The sequence below is a fragment of the Leopardus geoffroyi genome, chromosome E2, assembly GCF_018350155.1.
Source record: "Leopardus geoffroyi isolate Oge1 chromosome E2, O.geoffroyi_Oge1_pat1.0, whole genome shotgun sequence".
NCBI classification, from domain to species: Eukaryota; Metazoa; Chordata; class Mammalia; order Carnivora; family Felidae; genus Leopardus; species Leopardus geoffroyi.
In genome coordinates, this window is record NC_059335.1 from 3876484 (window position 1) to 3899913 (window position 23430).

At 51.0% G+C, this 23430-nt stretch overlaps 2 protein-coding genes and 1 long non-coding RNA gene across 8 annotated transcripts in view; 2 read left to right on the forward strand and 1 right to left on the reverse strand.

Moving 5' to 3' along the window:
- RPS9 (ribosomal protein S9) lies at positions 1–6818 on the forward strand. Its single transcript, XM_045441605.1, has 5 exons — positions 1–113; positions 353–474; positions 702–824; positions 5520–5706; positions 6564–6818. Exons 2-5 carry the CDS (start codon positions 378–380, stop codon positions 6739–6741), a joined length of 585 nt encoding a protein of 194 aa, XP_045297561.1. The 5' UTR covers positions 1–113; positions 353–377; the 3' UTR covers positions 6742–6818.
- LOC123578602 (leukocyte immunoglobulin-like receptor subfamily B member 3) lies at positions 6807–13669 on the reverse strand. Of its 4 annotated transcripts, none has more exons than XM_045441570.1 (12): positions 13187–13669; positions 12947–12982; positions 12496–12663; positions 12051–12350; positions 11537–11818; positions 10938–11237; positions 10411–10446; positions 9369–9485; positions 8937–8985; positions 8818–8858; positions 8544–8596; positions 6807–7834 (listed from the first exon to the last, which is right to left on the reverse strand). In XM_045441570.1, the coding sequence occupies exons 1-12, from the start codon at positions 13233–13235 to the stop codon at positions 7643–7645; spliced, it is 1623 nt and encodes a 540-aa protein (XP_045297526.1). In that variant the 5' UTR covers positions 13236–13669; the 3' UTR covers positions 6807–7642. The 4 variants fall into 4 exon arrangements, with proteins under 4 accessions (XP_045297526.1, XP_045297524.1, XP_045297523.1 ...); XM_045441568.1 differs by having other exon boundaries at positions 8937–8982; positions 12496–12780; positions 13187–13667; XM_045441567.1 differs by having other exon boundaries at positions 12496–12780; positions 13187–13666.
- Positions 9359–23430, forward strand: part of LOC123578616 — a 26689-nt gene continuing 12617 nt past the window's right edge. For 2 of the 3 annotated variants that reach the window (XR_006702435.1, XR_006702434.1), the window contains exons 1-2: positions 9359–9471; positions 18440–18521. This is a non-coding gene — a long non-coding RNA (uncharacterized LOC123578616). Of the gene's footprint in view, positions 9472–18439; positions 18522–19521; positions 19656–23430 lie in introns of those variants that run through there. The other variant, XR_006702433.1, reaches the window with a different exon arrangement.

The following is a 23430-nucleotide window of genomic DNA, read 5'->3' on the forward strand; positions in this document are numbered from 1 at the left end:
TTGGTGCAGGCTGGCGGCGTGCGCGCTGACGTCACCAGGCAGCGGCGTTGCTATAAAAGCGAGGCCGGGCCGCGGAAGTTTCTCTTTCTCAGCTCCCGGAGGCTACGGTGAGGGTGAGTGTGCTGCTCGGCTCTCTGTTCAGGGTGTGGGTTGCAGGGGCGTAAGGACCTTCCGACATGAAATGAGTATGTTAAGGCGGTCGGAGGTGGTTGGACGGGACTGCGGAGCGGTGGCGCTGGGCGAGCCGACTTTGGCGGCGTCGCGGGCGGTTCTCGCGAGCCTGCGGCGGCGTTGTGGGACTGCGCAGGCGCCGTGCGCGGCCCTCATTGGCTCGGGTTTCCGTCCCGCGCAGGCGCACGCGGACATTCGCGGCCAACATGCCGGTGGCCCGGAGCTGGGTTTGCCGCAAAACCTACGTGACCCCTCGGAGGCCCTTCGAGAAATCCCGCCTCGATCAAGAGTTGAAGCTGATCGGTGAGTAGTGTGATCCGGGTTTCTGTTTCCGGGCCAGGTGGGGCTTGGCCGGCGCGTGGGTGAGGCCGCACACGTGCTCATTGCCGCGGGCGTCCTCGCGTGAGTGTCCCGCCTCCCCCCCGGAGGTGGGCATGGTTTGGGGTCTGGCGGGGTTGTCCAGCCTTGCGTTTGCACTTGGCCGGGGGGCCGAGCCCGCTCGCCCAGCAGCCAGACCCCTCTCTTCGCAGGCGAGTATGGGCTCCGCAACAAACGTGAGGTGTGGAGGGTCAAGTTCACCCTGGCCAAGATCCGCAAGGCTGCCCGGGAGCTGCTGACGCTGGACGAGAAGGATCCGCGGCGGCTGTTTGAAGGTGAGGGAGTGTGCGCGAGCCCACGGGAGGGACATTGGGTGCGGGGCGCCGCCGGCCTCCCTCCCGCCTCTGCTCGTCCGTTGGTCAAAGGTCTGGGCCGAGCGGGGGGAGCCCACCTCTGGCCCTGAGTGGAAGTCATCCGTGGGAAAAGTGGGTCTGGAGCCAAATCCCCCTTTTCTGTAAGCGTGTGAAGCGGGGCTCCCCAAGCATTGCCTGCTTTTATAAGGTGGTCAGCGGTGTTTTCCAAAAGCCTGAACGGGAAGGCAGCCTGTAGGGTGATGATTTGGGAAGGGAATGCAGATCATTTGGGAACTTTACCACCTTTCCAGAGCAACAGCTGATTTCAGTCACATTATGATTTTCTTGTTTTTCGGGGTTGTAAGATGGCAATAATGTTAAAGTAGCCGGAGTTTTATTTTTCTGAGTTTTTTAGATCTGTTACTTCATCTGCAGGACAGCTTCCTAGGGGTAGCTTATGATACATTTTACAGGTGATCCTCTCATAGTGGGTCCAGACAAACTCAGTGATGGGGTGGACTGAGAAGAGTTTCCAGGAAGCTTAGAGAACATGACCAACAGTTGAAACAGTGTCTGAATGTGAAAGAAGTCAGAGTATCTATCCCACAATAGCTTGTGAAAGCTTCTGTCACAAGTGTACAGGTCACTTGTTCTGTGTTAACTCCTAAAGTTGGGCTGCCTGGAAGCTCTCCTCCTGATACTGCCTTTGGCCTGCGCTCGGGGACACTTGGTTTATAGGGGGGGCTGGGAATCATGTTTCGCTTGTTTCTAAATTTTTGATTTCTTTTCCAATCTATAGCTGAGAAGGAAACTGCTTCTACATTTGAGCCTTCACCGTTATGGTTGGGCGGTCAGTCATATTAGAGGTTGAGAAAGCTCTGGAGCTTGTTTAACCATCACCGATAGATCACGTGATCATGAAAATTCAGGAATCCCCTCCCCTGTGGATGCCTGGGTGGGACTTGATCTAAAAGTCTTTGTGGAGCCAGCCAGTTGAGGGCAGAGGGACTTTCTGAAGATCAAGCTACTCCAACCCATGGTCAGATACGCAGTCCTGTGGCGGACCGGGCAGGTGAACCCAGAGTATTTGTGGTTTCCCGTGGCAGAAGTGGACTTTACTGGGGAAGGCAGCCCATAGGTTTGTAGGCATTTAGTAAACAAAGGTGTTTAGCCCGACTGGACAGGAAGGAGCCTGCAGGCTCTCTGCCTATCCCTGGAGGTGTTTGTCACTGGTCCAGCCTGAGGTCTAGCCTTCCCCACTAAAGGCAAGTGACTGGGTGAGAAAGTGTTCTGATTTTTATTAAAAAGGCTTTGACTCTTAAACTAGTTGCAGCCAGCACTTGGCTGGGAGCGGTTTGTGGCTCCATCCCCATGGCAGCTATAAAGAAACAGGTGTAACATCCATTTTTCAGATCAGAAACTAAGGCATTTTAATGCTTGCTTCGTGCCATTAGGACGAGGAAAGGCCTTTTAGTGATAGTGGTTTTATTTTACATAGAAATTTCTAAAGAGATTCTAAAATTGATGTCAAGTTTCTGTTCTCTAGCATGAGGACAAAAAAGGCAAAAAGTATCCTAGCTGGTAGATAATCCCAAACTAGTTTTTGTGGGGGGGCATTTTTTGTATTAATATTTGAATAATGTGTTTTTAACCAAGGTATAATTCACAGACTATATGTGGTTTTTAGATGTGTGGCATGAGTCGATATTTCTTTGTACCATGAAATGATCACAATAAGTGATCTAGTTCATTTCTGTCACTATCTGTAGCTTAAAAAAAGTTTTCTTGTAATGAGGTCTTTTAAGATGTACTCCATTGGTGCAGCAACTCTTGACTCAGGGTTGTGAATTCTAGCCTCATGTGAGGTGCAGATATTACTTTAGAAATAAAGTCTTGGGGCGCCTGGATGGCGCAGTCGGTTAAGGGTCCGACTTCAGCCAGGTCACGATCTCGCGGTCCGTGAGTTCGAGCCCCGCGTCGGGCTCTGGGCTGATGGCTCGGAGCCTGGAGCCTGTTTCCGATTTTGTGTCTCCCTCTCTCTCTGCACCTCCCCCATTCATGCTCTGTCTCTGTCCCAAAAATAAATAAACGTTGAAAAAAAAAATTAAAAAAAAAAAAAAAAAAAGTCTTAAAGATGTGCTCTCTTGACAACTTTCTCGTATACAGTGAGTATTCTAACTGGAATGTGGTACTTTTTGACCACATTCACCCACTGCCCCTGTGACTCTGGCAACCACCATAATGTACTCTGAGTCTGCGAATTTGGGGTATTTCTGTTGATGGTAGCTTTGTGTGGATTCCATGTATAAGTGAGATCATGGCCTTTGTCTCTGATTGACTCCACTTGGCATGGACCTCGGGGTCTGTCCGTGCTGTTGCAGGTGCTAAGATTTCATTCTTTTTTATGGCTGAGTAATCGCCCGCTTTGTGGGTGCCGCATCTTTTACCTGTTCAGCTGTCATTCGGTGAACACTTAAGGTTGTTTCCATGTCTTGGCCACTGCAAATAATGCTACAGAGAGCGTGGGGGGAGCTTCCCTTTTCCAGTTAGTGCGTTCGTTTTCTTTGGATAAATATCCAGAAGTGACATTGCTATGTCCTCATAGTTCTGGTTTTGACTTCTGAGGAAACTCCATCCTGTTTTCCAGACTGGCTGCACCAATCTCACATTCTCTTTTAAATTTAACGTTTGTTCATTTTTGAGAGACTGAGCATGAGCAGGGAAGGGGCAGAGAGAGGGAGACACAGAATCCAAAACAGGCTTCAGGCTCTGAGCTGTCAGCACAGAGCCCAACGCAGGGCTCGAACTCACAAACTGCGAGATCCTGACCTGAGCCAAAGTCGGGTGCTCAACCAACTGAGTCACCCAGGCGCCCCTACACATTCTCACCAACAGTGCATGAGGGGAGGGTTCCCTTTCTTTACATTTTCACGGACTGTTTTTTTGTCTTTGATACTGTTTTTTGGCAGGTGTGAGGTGACATCACTGTCGTTTTGATTTGCATTTCCCTTTATCCTGAGAGAGCACAAGCCCGTGGAGGGGCAGAGAGGGAGAGAATCCCAAGCAGGTTCTGTTATCAGCACTCAGCTGGCTGCAGGGCTCAGTCCCACAAATCGTGAGATCACGACCTAAGCCAAAATCAAGAGTCAGAGGCTGAACCAATTGAGCCACCCAGGCACCCTGGTATCATGGATATTGTAACAATACTTCCAAACCATAGGCATGGAATACCTTTCTATTTTAATGTTTTAGGGGTTTTTTTGTTTTTGTTTTTTTGATGGTGGGGGGAGCACAGGATCTGAAGCTGACTCTGCACTGACAGCAGAGACCAATGTGGGACTCAAATCCATGAGCCATGAGATTATGACCTGAGCCAAAGTCAGATGCTCAGTGAATTGAGCCACCCAGGCACCCCTGTTGATGTTTTTGTAAATGGGAAAATATCATATCTTAGGTTGAGCATTCGTTAGAGTGAAGAACGAAGCCGTACTAGGACTTGGGATGTTGGGAAAGGTAGAGTGTGTTTCTCCATTTTGATCGTCTTTCTCCGTTAGCTGTGCTAGAAAGACTGCAGTTTTCCAGGGGCAAGGGGTCATGATGCCAAGAATCCAGGATAGTACAGAGCTTCCTTGAATTGTCTTGCTAGGGGCGCCTGGGTGGCGCAGTCGGTTGAGCGTCCGACTTCAGCCAGGTCACGATCTCGCAGTCTGTGAGTTCGAGCCCCGCGTCAGGCTCTGGGCTGATGGCTCAGAGCCTGGAGCCTGTTTCCGATTCTGTGTCTCCCTCTCTCTCTGCCCCTCCCCCGTTCATGCTCTGTCTCTCTCTGTCCCAAAAATAAATAAATGCTGAATTGTCTTGCTGTAATTAACGATCAGGTCACTTGACGAGAAGTGAAACTAATCCTTTTTAAGGAAAAGCAAAGTTGGGCTTTTACCCCAGTGTCACAGTGTTAGGCTATGAGCCTGTGTGAGTATGAACCCTGGGGACAGGGTTTGCCTCCGGGATCCCAAGTCCTGGCCGCTGTGGAGTGGTCAGGGGCTATGGGCAAATTGCAAGGCCTCCTGCACCTGGGGGTTACTGGCAGAAGGGCATGACTTCATGCCGTTGTTGGCATGAACACACCATAATTTCTCAGCAGGAAACCACAGACAGAATGGTAGAGCATATGACATACTTCTTAAATGTGTGCCCAGTCTGAGGCTTCTAGGGCCTAGAGGCTAAGTGCCGACAGCCCTATATTGTCAGGGAAGGCGGTTGAGCCTCAGATTTGACTGACTAGTAGCGGTTTCTTGACTCCAGCAGGTTAGGTTTTGACCGCTGCGCTTCATTGTGAGAATAATGGGTTCGCAGCCGCAGCACCTAGTCTTTGGGGGCGGTGGGGAGTGGTTAAGTCCTCTGGCAGGATTGTCTCATTACTCTCCTGGCAGCTCACGGAAGGTTCTGTTCCTTGTTTCAGAGAACAAAGGTGGGTGTGGTCACCTGCCCTCCTTGGTAAGACAGGTAGGTGTTGTGTGGTTGTGAGGATTGTAGGAGCCACACTGTGGCTACTGTGTTGGATCTTACATCAGAGTCCTGGGCCCTGCTTCCCACTCACATCCCACCTCCGTGCAAGGGAGCTCCCAAGAAGTCTGAAGTGAGCCGGAAGCCTGAATGCGTGCTTCCTTCCCCTCCTACCAGGTAACGCTCTGCTGCGGCGACTCGTGCGCATTGGGGTGCTGGACGAGGGCAAGATGAAGCTGGATTACATCCTGGGCCTCAAGATCGAGGATTTCTTGGAGAGGCGCCTGCAGACCCAGGTCTTCAAGCTGGGCTTGGCCAAATCCATCCACCATGCCCGCGTGCTGATCCGCCAGCGCCATATCAGGTACTCCCTCTGGGCTCCCGGAGTCTCTCTCCCACCCCATCCTCTCCTCTGGTGGTTGCCCTCGCTGAGTTTGCTGTCCTTACCTCCTGTGCAGCCCTCGGAGGTGACGGGTGTGAACATACGTTGAGGGTACAGGTTGACCCAAGCAGAGAGCTCATGGGGTGCTGGGGACAGCCTCATCCTCCCCCTAGCCCAGCGCAAGGGTCACTGCGGCCTGAGCCGTACACCTTGTGAAGGCTTCTGCGGGCGTGCGGGCAGCTGGACAGGTAACCGCTCTGGGTGTGCCCAGCTGGCTTGAGTGGGTTCGTGGGTTCAGCTGTCTGTTGGGCCCCCCACCTGGTGGCCATCACGTTCTTGCACAATGTGGGCATTAATTTGGTAAGCTCGCCTCAGTCCGTGGTCTGATGCTCAAGTGCCAGGGACTGCAGGGGTCTGGCTGGCTCCAGGTGGCAGCTGTCAAGGCAGAAGGGTTCTGTATCTGGGTGCTCTGTTTGCCCTCTGTCGGGTTCCAGAGAACCTGGACAGGTGGCTGCTTGAAGGATTGTGATGCTGCATCTCAGGTACTACACCTGAAGCTCAGTTGAGTTTTAAAAATCAGATCCTGGAATTGCTGCCATGTTGCCTTCTTACTTAGTGGTCACATGTGGGGTTTACTTGTGAATGTTTCCACTTCCGTAAGATGCAAACAGGAAAAACTCTCTCCCGCAATGCTCTGACGCCCTCCTGATCGCACAGGTGCTGTGGGGTCAGTGTGGCTGCAGCACCCACTCTGCCGGCTGCAGAGTCGAAGCAGAGAGTAGGGTCTCATCCTGCTGGGATCCTTTCCCCCCTCCCCTCACCTGCCATCCCCCCTCCAGGGTCCGAAAGCAGGTGGTGAACATCCCGTCCTTCATTGTCCGCCTGGACTCCCAGAAGCACATCGACTTCTCCCTGCGCTCTCCATACGGGGGCGGCCGCCCTGGTCGCGTGAAGAGGAAGAATGCCAAGAAGGGCCAGGGTGGGGCTGGAGCCGGAGATGACGAGGAGGAGGATTGAGTCCACCCGCCCCACTGCTGGGCTATGGATTGCCTAGTTTTCTAGTCAGATAATAAAACAGAATCAACCCTTTGGAACTGGTGTTTATTGGTGGGTCTGTTCTCCTTCCTTCTCTGAACACACAGGCTTCTGTGGTGGGAAAAAGCTCAGGCTTCCTCATCCTAGCAAGTTCACACTTGGAGCATTGCCTCTTGCTTAGAGGGGCCTGGGGAGCCTACCAGCTGGGGGTCCTTGTTGGGGTAGGGGAAGTACACCCCACTCATGTCTGCTGCTGGGAGCCAGCTGTTTGCATTGGGGTGGGGTGGAGTCCTTTCCCAGCAGAGAAGTAGTGAGTGGGGGTCAGGGGTTAAATGTTGGGGGTGGGTGCAAAGAGCTGAACCTGGGGTCACAGGTGGAGACGAACTACTGTAGTTGGGTTTTGGTAGGAAGCCCTTGAGAAGGTGAACAGACTGATTTTAAAGCTCATTTTGGTGGGGTTGGGAAGTGGGTGAGTCCTAATTAGGGGCCTGTGGGAAAGGACATTTAAGACCCAGCTTCGCAGTGATGGTCCTGGGAGGCTGCCTGGCTGCCACGAAGCCTACAGAAGGTCCTGAGTAGTCCTATCCTAGTGCTGGTTGGTAGGCCCTGCCCTTCCCCCACCACCAGGGTTACCACTTGGTGGTCTTGGCATTTCCATGGGAATCCTTGGAGTCAGGGTCGCTTTACAGGAACCCTAAGGTCAGCTGTATGGTGATGGGAATTCCTGGAAGCAGTTTCCACAAGGTCCCAGTAGTTGGGTCCTTGTCCTGCCTCCAGGCTGGGTGGGATCAGGTAGTACCCTGTGGGCAGCTGCTTTGCCCTCCAGGCTCCCTGCAGGAGACCTCGCAGACCCCTGGAGTGTGGGGTGTGGGTCCTGCTTGGGCTAGCGGGTGGCCAGAGATGCATACACACTGGGCTCTGCTGGAGGCTCTGCTTGGGAGGAAGCGGGTCCACTTGTCACCCGCCTGAGGGTCAGGCAGTTGAGCTGGGCATAGGTCACATCCTGAGGGTCTTCAGAGACCAAGCTGTTGATCTGGGCATAAGTCCCATCTTGGGAGTCTTCAGAGACTACAGCCTGGAGCAGAAGGAGAGGAAAGGCATGTGGCTGGAGCAGAAGAAAGCCTGAGGCCTGGGGAGGAGAGGATGCACCCACGGGGGGTCTAAGGCCCTGTTAGACACCGTGAGGGATGGTCTTGAGCCCCCCTTGCCGTCCTTCAGTTTGTATCTGGGGGAGGAGGGCTGTTGGGGTCCAAAATGCCTACTGCCTGGACACAGCTGGTATGTGGATGATTGGCCCCTGGAATCTGGTGCTGGGGGAGGGCAAGGCTGGAGGTAGGAATTGAGTGTGGCCATCAACGTGGATGGACAGGCCCCCACGCCCCCACAGGGGCTTCAGCCCGTTGGCCAGGGTGAATCGCTTGAACAGCCATGGCTGTGGGTGGGACAGATGGGGAAAGACTGAACAGAAAGAGGACTGAGCTAAGCTACAGGACCACTTTGTGTAGGTTTTAGGAGGTGCCGCCTCTGGGCCTCTACTGGCCCAGGGCCTGGATTTCAGCCCTTTGTGCAGGGCACGGGCAGTCCTAAACTCCAACCCTGCCCCCTTGACCTGAGTGTCCCCAACAGCTCGACAGAGGAGACCAAGGACCCTGAGGTGGTAGCCGCCCAGAGAGTGGCGTGCTTCCAGAAGGGAGAGGCTGCGGGCTGCCGGGTGGAGTGTCTGCTGGATTTATCACATGAACAGAGAGGCAGGGGTGCCCTGGTCAGGACCACAGGGAGCCCACCTGGCTGTCCAGCTGTCTGTCCTCTTCAGCCTGTGTGTCTTTCATGACAGCATCTGGTAGGGACAGAAAAAGGCGGTCCCATCTCTTGCCAAGATCCCTTGAGATCTTGTATGGCAGGAGCCCAGAGAAGATCAGTGATGTTACCAGGCCACAAGGTGATCACATGCTCTCTCACACCCGAGCCCAGGACCCTCTCCCAATCCACAGCCTCCACTGCCCACCCACATTCTCTGGGCCCGCCTCCTCCCCAGGGTGGCCCCACACTTCGCCTTACACAAGTTCTCATCCTGGGCGGCCGTGGCAGCGGGACCGGAGCTGGGGAGGAGACAGGGCTGTTAGGCGGCAGTGAGGGGGCCACCAGCTGGTGAGAGTGGGGTCTCGGAGAGGTCTTACCTCCCACGCAGGCCTTCATCCTCAGGCGCTGGGATTGTGGCTGCTGCTGCTGCGGGGAGTTGGAAATCAGCCTCTGGCACCCCACCGTGGAACCCTCCCCGGGCCTGCCTTAAGCTGAGGATCTCAGAACTGGAAAGATTATAATCCCCTCCCATCACCGTATAGAATTCAAAACAAAGACGTTCCAAACAAAAAACAAAACTTGGATGTGTTTTCAAGCATTTCATAAATTTGAGAAGGCAAAAAATTAAAATATTTACACGTATGCTCACATGTACTCCTCTCTCCAGACTTTCTCACTGGGCGATGCTGGAGTTCTACGCTGGCCTTTCCCGCGTCTGGTTTCCCTCTGGCTGGCGCCCTGAGCCACTCTCCATCCACCCGCGGGAGAGCCACCACCCCCTGGGGCTGGTCACCCCCGTCCCTTCTCACCCGGCTTCCTGCCTTTGCCCTGACGCCGGCGACGGACGAGGAGGACGACGAGGAGGCAGAGCAGCAGGACGAAGGCCCCCGCGGCCCCGAGGAGGACGTACAGGTACCGGTTGGGACCTTGGGCAGAGCCACACCGTGAAGGAGCCAGTGATGCCATTTAACTGGGCGCCTGCTGTGTGCCAGGCACGTGCTGGGCTCTGGGCATTCACCTCTGACCCTGTCAAGGGTCACGCAGCAGGGGACTGCTGCCCCGCCCCCGCCCCCCCACTCCACAGACAGGAAAGTGAGGCACAGGGAGGCTGATCACGTGTCCCAGGTGGCCCAGCGTGGAGGCGGCAGGGCTGGGACTGGAACCCGGGCTGTGGGTTTCCTAATGGGATTTTGGGTTTTTTCCATGCTGTCCCCTTACCCCTCCCCCACTGGCAGAACACCAGAGTGGAGACCTGTTCACCAAACCCAATCTCCGCCCTGCCCAAGCCCAGATGTCTCCCACTGTGCACAGGCCCAACACCCCTTGGGGGTCTGTGTGGATGTGCCATGTGTGTCTGTGTGTGTGTGTGGACACGCATCCACAAGGGCAGGAGGGAGGGCTCTCCCCTTCCAGAGCTGTAAAAGGGGCCGTGCTGAGGGCATTCACCAGAATCTCTCAGTGGGCCTGAGGGAGGCGACAGGAGGCCTGTTGTGCTGACAGTTAGCCATGGGTCTTGGAAAGGGACGGACTTGTCCAGGATCCCACAGCGGGGGAGAAGCAGATCTGGGCCTGAACCTGATTTCCAAGCCTTGCTCTCTCCCCAACTTCACAGCAACTCTCGGGCTGAGCCCCCGTTGCCGTCTGTGGGGGTGAACTCAGACACCTCCTGTGTGTGCCCACGCCCCCCACCCTGCCGCACCCCACACACAGTGCAGCCACCTTCTTGCCCTTTGCAATCAGAGGACTTGTCTCGGTGAGAAGGAGCTTCTCAGGCCATAATCTCAGGAAGAGACTGAGGCAGCCTAGACTGAGCTCCTCCCACCTGCATCTCCCAACAGAGACTCCACTTACCCCTCCATGGGGTGACTGGTGCATCCTCAGAGCCTCCTGGGGACCAGGAAAGAGAGGTAAGGAGGGGTGCTCTATGCTCCCCACTTCAGGGTGCTGGTCCCCCAGGTGGGAGCCCACCTTTCCCTCCGCCATCTGGCCCAGACTCAGAGCTCCCCGGAGCCCAGTGGTCATCCCTGACACGAGCCATGCCAGAGGTGGGTGATCTTGGTCCCCCCAGGGATCCACGCCTCTGCTAGTCCCCCACTCTCGTGTTGGTGTCTCTCGGTGAGGAGCTCTTAGGACTGGAGACTGGAGGAGGATGGGGGTGGTCGGCCTCTGGCCTCACCTCCCTCCTTTCTGTCAGGACCTCAGCAGGCAGGGTAGGAGGCAGGGATGGGGGTTGCCGTGACCATCCCTCTGAGAGCTGAGGTTCCCGTCTGCCGCTCCCCTCCTTCTGTGACCCCCTCACTCCGTCCCAGCCTAGCATTTCTCCGTTGACAGGTCCCTGACCACGACGACACACAGGGGACAGGACTGGGGCCCCTCACCTGAGACCAGCAGCTCCAGGGGGTCACTGGGGTGTGACAACAGGTAGGGGGAGGTGCTGGATGAGGCGTAGCACCTGTAGGTCCCCTCATGGTCTGAGGTCGCAGGACTCATGTTGAAGTTGACCTGATAAGGTGCAGTTGTGTCCTGCAGACGAATGTGCTGGGGAGGAGCAGGTGACCCCTCCTTGGACAGGTAGAAGGTGTTGAGCCAGATTTCCGAGCGACACTGCAGGGTCACATTCTCTCCCCAGGACACTGAGGGCCCCGGCTGGGCCGAGAGGGACGGTTCCCTGTATTGGCCTGTGGGAGGAAAATTCATGACCTATATAGATCTGCTTCCCCCTTCACACACCCTTGACCCTGAGCTGGGTGGTGACTGTCCTCTCTGCTGGGACTCTGTGTGCCCCGTCTCAGTTCCTCTTGTCTCTCTGATGGGTGTCCTTTGTTTCCTTGGCCTTCACTGTCCCTTTCTCTGTCCCTGTTCCTAGACTCCATCTCACCGTCTGCTCCTTATCCTCTACCTGGACCCGCTCACCCCTAGCGGTGACCATGGCCCCAACACCCTGAGCAGACAGAAATACGGGGAGTGGGTCTCTCACCTGTGATGAAGATGTCCAAGGGGACACTGGGGGCCGACCACGTGGAGGAGAGGTTGTGTCCACCATAGCATCTGTACCGGCCCCCGTGGGTGATGCTCACAAGGCCGAGGGGGAAGTTGGGGCTGGGCTGCCCATCTAAACGCACGGGAGGTGTGAGCCCCTCATCCTTCATCAGAGCAAATGTGTCAAATCCGGCTTCTGAATGACACTGGAGGGTCAGGTTGTCTCCAGGCTGCATCAGCGATCCCGGCTGGGCTGAGAGGGTGGGCTCCCTGTAGGCGCCTGGACGGGAGGGGACAGAGGCACCAGGGGATGCACACCCCACGTTGGCCCCAGGGCCTGAGGCGAGGCTCTCATGAGCACCCCCCCTCCACCATAGCTTCTATGTGTCGTCTGACTTCAGGAGGCCAGTGCCCCACCCACTTTCTATCACCCCCAGGGCTCCACTGGGCACTCGGCTTAGGTCAGTCATTTGGGCCCAGGAAGTAGGTGGGGCAGGGCAGGGGCCCCTCACCTGTGACCTGGAGGTGCAGAGGGTCACTGGGGAGTGACCACACATACGGGTAGGAAGCTGGAGAAACGTAGCACCTGTAGGTCCCCCCATGGGAGGTGCTCACGGGGCCCACAGGGAACAGTGCCTGCCTCTTCTCACGAGGGAACTTCAATTCCAGGTGTCGGGGCGCGTCAGCTCCCCCCTCCTTCAGCAGACGGAAGGTTTGCCATGGACGTGGTGAGCTACAGGAGAGGGACACGTTCCCTCCTGAGGCCACCACAGGGCCTGGGATGGCTGAGAGGGAGGGTGGGTTGTACACTCCTGAGGGAGAAGGAGGGGCAGTGTTAAAGGGGCCATCGCCCCACGTACCCCAGTGTGGACAGTGAGCGAGAGTCCCCTGAGGCCACACTCTGTTCCCTTCCACCTGGAGGAGGGGCCCCAGGGGAGGGGCCAGCTTCTGCCTTACCTGTCACCACCAGGGGCAGGAGGTCACTCCGCTGTGACCAGCCGTTCCTGCTGTGATATTGACACTGGTATCGCCCTGCATTGTGCGGAGTCATGAATCCAAGGGAGAAACTGGCCTTGTCGCTGGACTCCTGTGAGATCTCCGTGAACGTGGGTTCAGAGACCCTCTCTTTATACAGATAGTAGACATCAGCCTGCAGAGAGGCCTGACACCAGATGGTCACAGGGGTCCCCCTGGTGACATTGGGGCTGGGGTCAGCCCTGATGGAGGGTTTGGGAAGGTACCCTGGAAAGGAGTCAGATGGGGAATTGCAAGGGTGCCCTTCTCCCCTGTTTCCCACCTGTCACCCCAAGGCCCCTCCCGGACTGGTCACCATCAGCCCAGACCCTCTGTGCCCCCCAGCTGCCCAGCGGGTTGTTGGGTGGAAACAGGAGGTCTGGGGAGCACTCACCTGCCTGTACCTGGTCCCACGGACCCCGACACAGCCCTGGAAGAGAGTTCCCGTGAGAGTGTCCCCCCACCCGCATGTAGCTGTTCCAGGCCCAGTCAGGTCCAATGACCACGGGGGTCACTCTCTGGCCCCCAGAAGTCCTGCCCCCAACATGCCTCCCAAGTCCTGAGGTCTCTCAGGGCCCAGGGCCTGGGGGCAGGGCGGGAGCCACCCATCCCTCCTCTTGTCCAGAAAGCTCACCGAGACACAGAAGGACGGTGAGGGTCTGGGTCCTGACGCTGCCTCCCATGGTCCCAGCGGTGCAGACAGCTTAAAAGTCCTCAGAGTCCACAGGACAGACACATGCACAGGGTGTGACATGGCCCAGGCTCTGTGGTCCCCATCATGGGTTCCTCACGAGAGGCCTTACAGGAAGGGGAACACCCCCTCCGGGGCCTTGCTCTGCTCTCCCTGAAGGACGCCCGACAGCAGAGGCCCTGCGACCTTTCAGACCAGATGTGAGTCTCACCAGACCTCACGCGACCCTGCCGCTCTGCCTGTTCCCCGCCAAGCCCAAGTCCAGAGAGTGACTCTGGTCCCAGAAGCCAAGGTCGGGGAGCGTGGGCCGGACCTGGGAGCCGGCCCAATTTCAGTTCCAGTTCTGCCTGTGCCTCTTACAGAGGCTGTGTGATCTGGGTGAGACACTTCCCTTTCCTGAGTTCCGTAAATGCAAATTCTCTTCCTTCCTTCCACCACCCTGTCTGTCAATCATTCAGTGTTTACTGAGTAGTTACCATGTCCAGTCATGGCACCAGGCATTGGAGAATCATTGATGAGGCTGACAGAGTCCTTCCTTCCCTGGACTCATGGGGCTCTGATTAGTGACAACAGACAATACAAATATTTAGGTAGGAAAGAAACAATTCTGTTTTCGGTCTTACAAGACTGTTCCAGGTTGGAACTAAAAAGAAAACAAAGTCGGGGGGGTGCTTGGGTGACTCAGTAGGTTGGGCGTCCAACTTCGGCTCAGGTCACTATCTCACAGTTCGTGAGTTTGAGCCCCTCGTCGGGCTCTGTGCTGACAGCTTGGAGGCTGGAACCTGCTTTGGATTTTGTGTCTCCCTCTCTCTCTGCCCTTCTCCCACTTGTGCTCTGTCTTTCTCTCTCCCTCAAAAATAAATAAACATTAAATAAAGAAAAAAGAAAAAACAGGGAACCATGAGATTCGATAACCGGTAGATGTCATACAACCTGTGGTCCCTCTGGGGTATGGAGGGACAGAAGGCAGGAACCAGGGGTAGCAGAAATGGGAGTGAAGGGCATCCTCGACTAGAAAGATCTTGAGCTGTTCTCAGAATTGAGAGCAATCAGGAGGAGGCCAGGGCCTTGTCACACAGGAGTCTGATAATCACGCCAGCCTTAGAGATTTCATCTTTAAAGCAGTGGGAAGATTTTAGCCATCAGACAGTATGAACGGGTTTCTGTTTGGAAAAGACACTGTAGGAAATATAATGTGGGAGGGCTCTGTCGGTAATTAGTTGTATTGATAATCAGTAGTGAAACCCCAGCACTCATCTGGCTGTGAGATCCCGTATTGATCAGTATTTTAAGTTGTTGATGGGTTTTTTCATTGAAGCCTTACAGGAACCTACGACACAAAACACATTTAGAGTTGAGTGAAATGCACCAGGATGGCCTCCCAGTCTGGCAGGTGGGAGAGGAGCTGGCCAGGTTCAGACTAGCTGATGGGACAGCCAGACAGAAGGCACAGAATCGTTAAGTAGCTCAGTTTGTGTGCACTCGGGGAGGTGTTCGGTTTGGAGAGTGGGTTTTCTTTGTGGGGCTGGTGGGTTTAGCTCCGGCCAGACGGTCACAGCCTTGCAGATGAGATGGTGCAACGTAGAGCTTCGTAAAGGAGAGGGTGGGAGCGTTTGGAGCCTCACACGGGACTGCACCAGGCAGGGTGATTGGAAGGGTCCCTTGGAGATGGTGGGAGGGAGGAACAGGGGAAGGGGGGCCTGGTGGGAGGAGGAGGAGGGAGGCCGGCGTGGTGATGCACACACACTTCTTGAGTCTTGCGATGGGTTGGCCGTTGTTAAGAGGGTCTCGAGGGGCGTGGTGGTGTGTATCCGGTGACTGGACGTGAGCGCAAGGGCACGGTGGCGAAGGCTCTTCGCCTTCTGTCTCGTGCCTGGAGGAGCCAGTGAGGCCGCCCCAGGAGGATGATCCAGGGAGAGGAGGGTGTCGGGAGGTCATCGAAGACAGATGGTCATTTCTCCCAAGGCAGCACAGCCCTTCCTCCTGCCCTGGTATTGTGGATTTTCTTTACCCCCAACACTTTCCTTCACTGACTTCCTTGTTCCTGTAAGTCATCACCATCTTCTTTTCATCACCTCCCTTCAGAACATCTGAGTCCTTTCTGCCGCCTCAGGGCCCCGTCCCCTCCATGGGATAGCCTCTCCGTCCCATACTGTGCGTCCCTCTTGCAGGCACTGGGTAAGAGCAGGCGCTGGAGGCAATTCAGAGATTTAATTGAAGCTGAAACACTGTCAGTCTTCAGCAAATACTTCCCCTTCCTGAGTCTTCTGTTCCTCATGGTGATGAGATAGGGGCCTCTCCCCTCAGGAGTGCTGTGATGCCTGAGACACACAGGGGCGATTTCACGTGTGGCTTGTCGGCATTCAGGTGACTGCAGTGTCAGAGTTCATATCGTGGGGCCACTTGAAGGCCACACTCCAAACACACCGAAATGCTAGATAAAGGTTTGTAAGATGTGTAGCCACAGTGAAAACAAATCAGAGCCAGAAATGCAGCGTGAATCCCTAGACGTAAGCAGAGACCAACGCTGAGTGGGCTTGGTGATGCGTCTCAGGGACGGGCCCCAGGACCTGGTTTGCTGTGTCCACGTGGTGACAGGTGGCAAAGCCCCAAAGGAGATACGGGTTCCTGGTGTGAGGCCAGGAGCTCTGAGCCTGCTGCCTGTCTGAACGGGGGCTGCAGTACCCCCACTCACTGATCAGAGGTCATGCCCAGACACGACAGGACGGGCAGGTACCAGTGTATACCCACATGTAGCACGAGCTCAGTTTTGAGTGATCCGCACACCTGCTGGAACCGTAAGCAGAACACTGAGTTTGGAACGCCTCCAGATCATAAGTCTGAAGCAGTTGCAAGCTGGTCACTTGTTGAGGCCTTCACAACGCAGGAAAATGGGGGCGATAACTGCTATGAGGGGGTCAGCTCAGTGGCAAAATGACCGAGTGTACACAATCAACTGTGCCATGAAAAATAGAGCACAGGCCCGGTCACTGAGGGAATTCCCAACCACGTCAAGGGAGAGAACTTGAAAACTGGAAGGAGACTTAAAACTGAGCACGCTTTAGGTCCTCAGAGGAAGGTGAGACATGCGCGACATAAGAAGAGTTGTTCAGTGGAAACAAAGAGGTGCTCCCTAAGGAAATTCCACAGGTCGAAACCCATTAATTGAATGATGGAACTCAGAAGATCTATTCTCTAATGGGTAGAAGATAGCTGATCAGAAAATTGGGGAACTGGGAAACAGACCTCAGGAGGTATTCCAGAATGCAGCGGAACATCATAAAAATAGAAACCCAAAGGATAAGACCTGAGACATGGAGAACAGAATAACCAGGTCCCAAGACACATCTGTCCTTCGTTTTAGGAGGAAACAAGAGAATGGTGAAGTGGCGGTAAGCAGGTGTCATTTTGGAAGTGAAACCAGAGAAGTGGGCAGCACGGGCTGTCAAAGCTGAACCGTGACCGGGAGCTACATCCTCGAAAGCATGTCACACTGTCAGTACCCAAGCAGGGTGATAACCTGCTCAAACAAACATCCACCTTGCCCAGAAGATTGTGTCAGAACCCAGTGCCCCCTGATGTAAAATTCAAAGAAACAGGCAAGTCTCCGTAACACTCAAAGGAAAAAATAATCAACAGACACCAACCCTGAGCTGACCAACCGTCAAAAGCCAGTTTTATAATCAAGCTTCATGAAATAAGGGCAAACACTTGTACAATAAATGGAAAAAATAGACTTCTCCCAGCATAGGAATTATAAGGGGGAAAGAGGAAATTTTAGAAAAAAATTAAGTAACTGAAATAATTCATTGTGTCTAGTGGCAGGATGATGACAGAGGCAGGGGTCCGTGAACTTGAAGACGGAACAAGGGAAGTGCAATCTGAACAGTAGAGGAAAAAAACATACAAAAAATGAATGCGGGGTGCCTGAGTGGCTCAGTCCATTGAGCGTCCAAGTCTTGATTTCAGCTCAGGTCATGATACTAGGGTCATGGGATCAAGCCCTGAGTCGGACTCTGTGCCGAGCGTGAAGCCTACTTGGAATTTCTCTCTCTTTCTGCCTCTCTCTCCCGCCTGCACTCTCTCTCACTAATGTTTATTTGTTTTTGACAGAGAGAGAGAGACACAGACAGACAGAGCATGAGTGGGGGAGGGGCAGAGAGAGACAGAGACGCAGAATCCGAAGCAGGCTCCAGGCTCCGAGCTGTCAGCACAGAGCCCAACAACGGGGCTCGAACTCACGGACCGTGAGATCATGACCTGAGCCGAAGTCGGACGCTCAGCCGACTGAGCCACCCAGGTGCCACTCTCTCTCTCTCTAAAATAATTTTTTTTTTAATTTGTGGGGCGCCTGGGTGGTTCAATGGGTTAAGCGCCTGACTCTTGATATCGGCTCAGGTGGTGGTCTTGCTGCTGTGGGACGAAGCCAAGTCAGACCCCACTCTTAGCTTAGCCTGCTTGGGATTCTCTCTCTCTCCCTCTGTCTCTTCCCTCCCCCACATTCTTGTGTTCTCTTCCTCAAAGTAAACAAAATAAAAATCTATCAAAAAAGATTTTTCTTTAAAAAATAAAGGTAAAAAATTAAAATTGAACACAGATTCAGGGATTTGTGAGTCAATGTATATAGTCAATCTTCCAGCAAAAGGAGAATGATACTAATGAAGAAAAAAAGTTTGAAGAAATAAATAGCTGTCCATTTTACAGATTTGTTGAAAGTCATACATTGACATGTACAATGTCCAAGATGATCAGCAAACGCAAAATAGGATGAGCTTTAAGAACCGTGCCCATGCACATCATAGTCATAATTCAACTAGTCAAAACCAAAAAAAAAAAAAAAAAAAAAAAAAAGAGAAAGAAAGAGAGATGCCATTTTACATAAAGAGGGAAAACAATTAGAATGATTACAGATTTCATATCAGAAACCATCACGGTCAGAAGATTTTAAAGTTCTGAGAGACAGAGCCAACCTAGAATTATGGATATATTCTTCAGGAATGGGATTCCTGGGTGGCTCAGTCAGTTGTCTGACCCTTGATTTTGACTCAGGTCAAAATCTCATGGTTTATGGGATCAAGCCCCACGCTGGGCTCTGCACTGGCAGTGCAGGTCCTACTTGGGATTCTCTCCCACATGGCCCTCCCCAACTCATTCTCTCTCTCTCCCTCTCTCTCTCTCTAAATTTTTTTTTTAAAGGAATGAGAGCAAAAGAAAGTCATTCTTAGAGGAAGGAACATGGAAAGAGTTTGTGGCCAGCAGGTCTGCTCCACAAGAAATGGTAAGTTCTTCAGACAGAAAGGAATTAATTCTAGAAGGAAGCCAGGAAGTTCAAGAAAAAGAGATGAGCAAAAAAGGTAGATAACTAGGCAAATTTAATAGCATACTTCTTTCCTCTTACATTCGTTACCATACATATGGCTGTTGAAAGCAAAGCCAATAATGTTGTCTCGGAAGCTTTGAATATATGTAGGTGCAATACATACAACACATACAACATGTGAGGGTGAAGGCCCTATACACTTGTAAGGCTTCTGTGTTTCTCTGAAAGAAGTAAAATATTAACTCTATGTAGAGTCTGTGAAATTAGGTGTGTATAATACCTACAACAGCTACTTTAAAAACAACATATGGAGATACAGAGTTATAGTTACCAATAGGTAAAATGGAATGCTTAGGGGCACCTGGGTGGCTCAGTTGGTTAAGCATCTGACTCAGTCTCAGCTCAGGTCTTGATCTCAGGGTCTTGAGTTCGAGCCCCACATTGGGCTCCACCTTGGGTGTGGAGCCTCCTTAAAAAGTAATTAATTTAAAAAGTGGAATACTTAAAAATATACCAAAAAGCCAAAAGAAAGCAGGAGAGGGAAAACTGAAGAACAAACAATAAGAGGGGGACAGAAAGCAAAGAGTAAAATGATAAACCTAAAATCAACCTTATCAATAATTACATTAAATGTAAACGGTGAAAGCACAATTAAATGGCAGAGACTGTAGGACTGGATTAACACCACCATGACCCAACTATGTGCAGTCTACAGGAGGTAAAAGGAGAAAGAATACATTTTGCAAACATTAATCGGAAGTTAAGCTTAAGTAGATTTATTAGTTTCCTATGATTGCTATAACAAATAGACACACACTTAGTGACTTCCAACAACAAAGATTTGTCTTACAGTTCTGCAGGTCACAGGTACAAAATCACTGGGCTAATGCCAAGGTGTCAACAGTGCCACTTGCTTTTGGTAGCTCTGCAGTGAGAATCTGTCCCCATGCCTTTTCAGCTTCCAGAGGCAGCCTGCAGCATGTGGCTCCTGACCCCTTCCTTCCATCACTGCAGCCTCTTGATTCTGTCCTCACATCCCCCACCATTGGCTCTGACCTTTCGCCTCCCTCTAATAAAAAGCCTGTGAATACATTGGGGTCATCCAGATAATCAGGTACTTTATTTAGTCACATTTCCAAAGTCTCTTTGGCCTGTAAGGTAACATCCTCACAGGTTTCAGGGACTAGGGCATGGATGTCTTCGGGAATTGGGAGGAAGCAGCAACTTTCTATCCACCAAAGTGGCCATACTCTCCAGGACAGTACAGTAAAAGATACCAGGTGAAGTAGGCTTTGGAACAAGAAAGTTATCAGGGATAAAAAGGTCAATTCACCAAGAAGACATAGTAATCCTAATCATGTATGCACAAAACCACAGAGCTTCAAACACAGAAAGCAAAAACTGTCAGAAATGAGAAGACAAGTAAGTAATAGTTACTTGTCAGTAAGTATGGTTACTCAACAGTTATGGTCAGGGACTCCCTTGGTAATTGATAGAGCAAAGAGCAAATCAGCAAGGATATAGAAAACCTTAGTTACACTATCAACCAACTTGACCTAATTGACACAGCACTCAACAGCACAATACACAGTCCTTTCAAGTGCACATGGAGTATTGGCCAAGATAGTTCATATCCTTGGATACAAAACAAAGCTCAACTTATTTAAAAGAAGCAATATCTTACATCACTTCTTTTCAGACTTTAATGGAATTTAAGTTAAAATCTATTACTATAACGATAATCTCAGGGCACCAGAGTGGCTCAGTCGGTCAAATTCCTGACCCTTTGATTCAGCTCACCGTGTGATCCCAGGGTTGTGGGATCGAGCCCCATGTTGGGCTCAGTGCTGAGTGTGGAGCCTGCTTGAGATTCTCTCTCTCTCTCTCTCTCTCTCTCTCTCTCTCTCTCTCTCTCTTCCCCTCTTCCCCACTCATGCTCTCTCTCTCTAAAATAAAAAAAAAATTTTAAATAAAAGATAATCTGGAAAATCTTCAGCTATTTGGAAATTAAACAACACACTTTTAAATAATTCATAGGGCAAAGAGGAGCTCAAGGAAAACTGGAAAATATTTTGAACTGAATGAAAATGAAATCAGCATACTAAACTTTGTGGGATGCAGCTAACACGCGTTTAAGAGGAAAGTATGAGCAATGAGTGTTCATATTTTAAAAAGGGTAGTTTCTAGTCACTAACCTAAGCTTCCATCTTGAGACACAAGAAAAAGAACAACTCACCCCAAAGTGAGCATGATAAAGGGCAGAAGTTGGTGAAACCAAAAATAGAAAAACAGTAACAAAAGCCAATGAAACCCACTGCTGATTCTTTAAAAAGACCAATAAATTGACAATGCCTGGCCAGGCTAATCATGAAAAATGGAAGACACAACTTGCCAAAATCTGGAATGAATGACAGGACATCACTACAAACCACACTGACATTAATAGAATATAAGAGAACACTGCAAACTCTGTGCCCCAAAATTTGGCAACTTGAATGGTTCAACTCTCTCTTTTTCTTTTTTCAGTATAGTTGACATACAATGTTACATTAATTTTAGGTTTACAACTTAGTGATTTGACAGCTTTATACATTATGCTATGTTCACCAAATTATAGCTACCCTCTGTCCCATCACATTGCTATTACAGTATCATTGGCCATAGTCCTTGTGCTGTGCATTTTATTCCTGTGACTCACTCCACAACTGGAATCCTGTATCTCCCACTCCCCTTCACCCATTTTGCTCATTCCTCCACCCTTCTTCCCTCTGGCAACCATGAGTTTGTTCTCTGTATTTGTAGGTCTAAGTCTCCTTTTTGTTTGTTTGTTTATTAGATTCTACTTATGAGTGGAGTCATATGGTATTTGTCTCTCTCAGTCTGACTTATTTCACTTGGCATAACAACCTCTAGGTCCTTGAATGGACCAACTCCTGAAAGACAGAAACTACCAAGACTCGTTCAAGAAGAGATAACCTTAATATTCTTTAAAATATTAAATTGCATATGTAGTTAAAACAACTTTCCAACAAGGAAAACTGTCAGCCACAATGTTCTCACTGGCATGCACCACCAAACATTTGGGGGAAAAATACAATTCCACACAATCTCTTCCAGGAAGTAGAAGAGAAAGGAAAACTTTGAACAATATTGTGAGCAAGCATTATTCCAAACTCAAATCAGAAAAAGGCAGTACAAGGAAATAAAGCTGCAGACCAGGAGTCCTCAAAAACATAAGTGCTAAAACCCTCACCAAAATATTGATAAATAAAAGCCAACAGTATATGAAAAGGATCCTAGCATCACAACGAAGTGTGATGTATTCTCAGATGACAGGCTAGTTGAACATCTGAAAATCAATAAAGGTAATCCATCGCGTTAATAGACTAACAACAAAAACAACAACATCATGATAAATGCATGCACAAAGATTTGATAAATAAAATGCTCAGCTGTATGCACTTAGAAGGGAACTTCCTTAATCAGATAAAGAGCATCAACAGGAGCACCTGGGTGGCTCAGTTGGTTAGCGTCCAACTCTTGATTTTGGCCCAGATCTGATCTCACAGTGAGATAGAGCCCCACATTGGGCTCTGCACTGACAACATGGGGCCTGCTTGGGATTCTTTCTCTCCCTCTCTCTCTGTCGCTCCCCCGCTGGTGTTCTCTCTTTCTCTTTCAAAACAAGTAAATAAAAGTTTTTTTAAAAAAGAAGAGAATCAGGATGCCTGGGTGGCTCAGTTGGTTAAGTGTCCAACTCTTGGTTTAGGCTCAGGTCATGATCTCACAGTTTGTGACTTTGAGCCCCACATCAGGCTCTGTACTAACAGCACGGAGCCTGCTTGGGATTCTCTCTCTCCCTCTCTTTCTGCCCTTCCCCTGCTCGCACCCACTCACTCTCTCTCAAAATAAGTAAACTTAAAAAAAAGAAGAAGTTCTATGAAAAGCCTTTAACTAATATTCTGAATGCTTTTACCCTGTGAAACAAATTACTGATAGTCTCACAACTTCTATTCAGAATGGGCTAGCAGTAAGACAACTGAAAGAAATAAAGGCATACAGATTAAAGGGGAAGGCTGGGGCGCCTGGGTGGTGCAGTCGGTTAAGCGTCCGACTTCAGCCAGGTCACTATCTCGCGGTCCGTGAGTTCGAGCCCCGCGTCGGGCTCTGGGCTGATGGCTCAGAGCCTGGAGCCTGTTTCCGATTCTGTGTCTCCCTCTCTCTCTGCCCCTCCCCCGTTCATGCTCTGTCTCTCTCTGTCCCAAAAATAAATAAACGTTGAAAAAAAAAAAATTTTTTTTAAGGGGAAGGAATATCAATTGAATTTTATTCTGTAAATCAACAAGGAACAATTGGAAATCAAAATTAAAATATTATAATAGCTCCAAAAAGCATACACATGTAGGCATAAGTATAGATGTGTAAGATATGAAGACTGAAAACCATAATACTTGGCTAAAAGAAATTAACTAAAAAAAGACAGATACCACATTTATTGATTGAAAGACTCAACATTGGGGGTACCTGGCTGGCTCAGTTGGTGGAGCACACAACTCTTGATCTTGGGGTTGTGAGTTCAAGTCCCATGTTGGGTATGGAGCCTACTTAAAATATAAATAAACAGACAAAAGACTCAACATTGTCATAAAAAGAATGAAATCTTGTCATTTGCAATGACATAGATGGAACTAAAGAGTATAATGCTAAGCAAAATAAGTCAGAGTATAATGGTAAGCAAAATAAGTCAGAATTGATTTCACTCATGTGGAATTTAAGAAGCAAAATGAAAGAGCAAAGAGAAAAAAAAAAGAAAACCAAGAAACAGATTCTTAACTATAGAGAACACACTGATGGTCACCAGAGGGGA

Coding starts and splice junctions, on each gene's coding strand:
- RPS9 (XM_045441605.1), top strand. CDS start 378: ATGCCGGTGGCCCGGAGCTGGGTTTGCCGCAAAACCTACGTGACCCCT. Junction 475..701: donor TCAAGAGTTGAAGCTGATCG/GTGAGTAGTGTG, acceptor CTCTCTTCGCAG/GCGAGTATGGGCTCCGCAAC. Junction 825..5,519: donor TCCGCGGCGGCTGTTTGAAG/GTGAGGGAGTGT, acceptor CCCTCCTACCAG/GTAACGCTCTGCTGCGGCGA.
- LOC123578602 (XM_045441567.1), bottom strand. CDS start 13,235: ATGGGAGGCAGCGTCAGGACCCAGACCCTCACCGTCCTTCTGTGTCTC. Junction 12,781..12,946: donor GTGGGACCAGGTACAGGCAG/GTGAGTGCTCCC, acceptor ACTCCTTTCCAG/GGTACCTTCCCAAACCCTCC. Junction 9,486..10,410: donor ACCAGTCACCCCATGGAGGG/GTAAGTGGAGTC, acceptor GCTCTGCCCAAG/GTCCCAACCGGTACCTGTAC.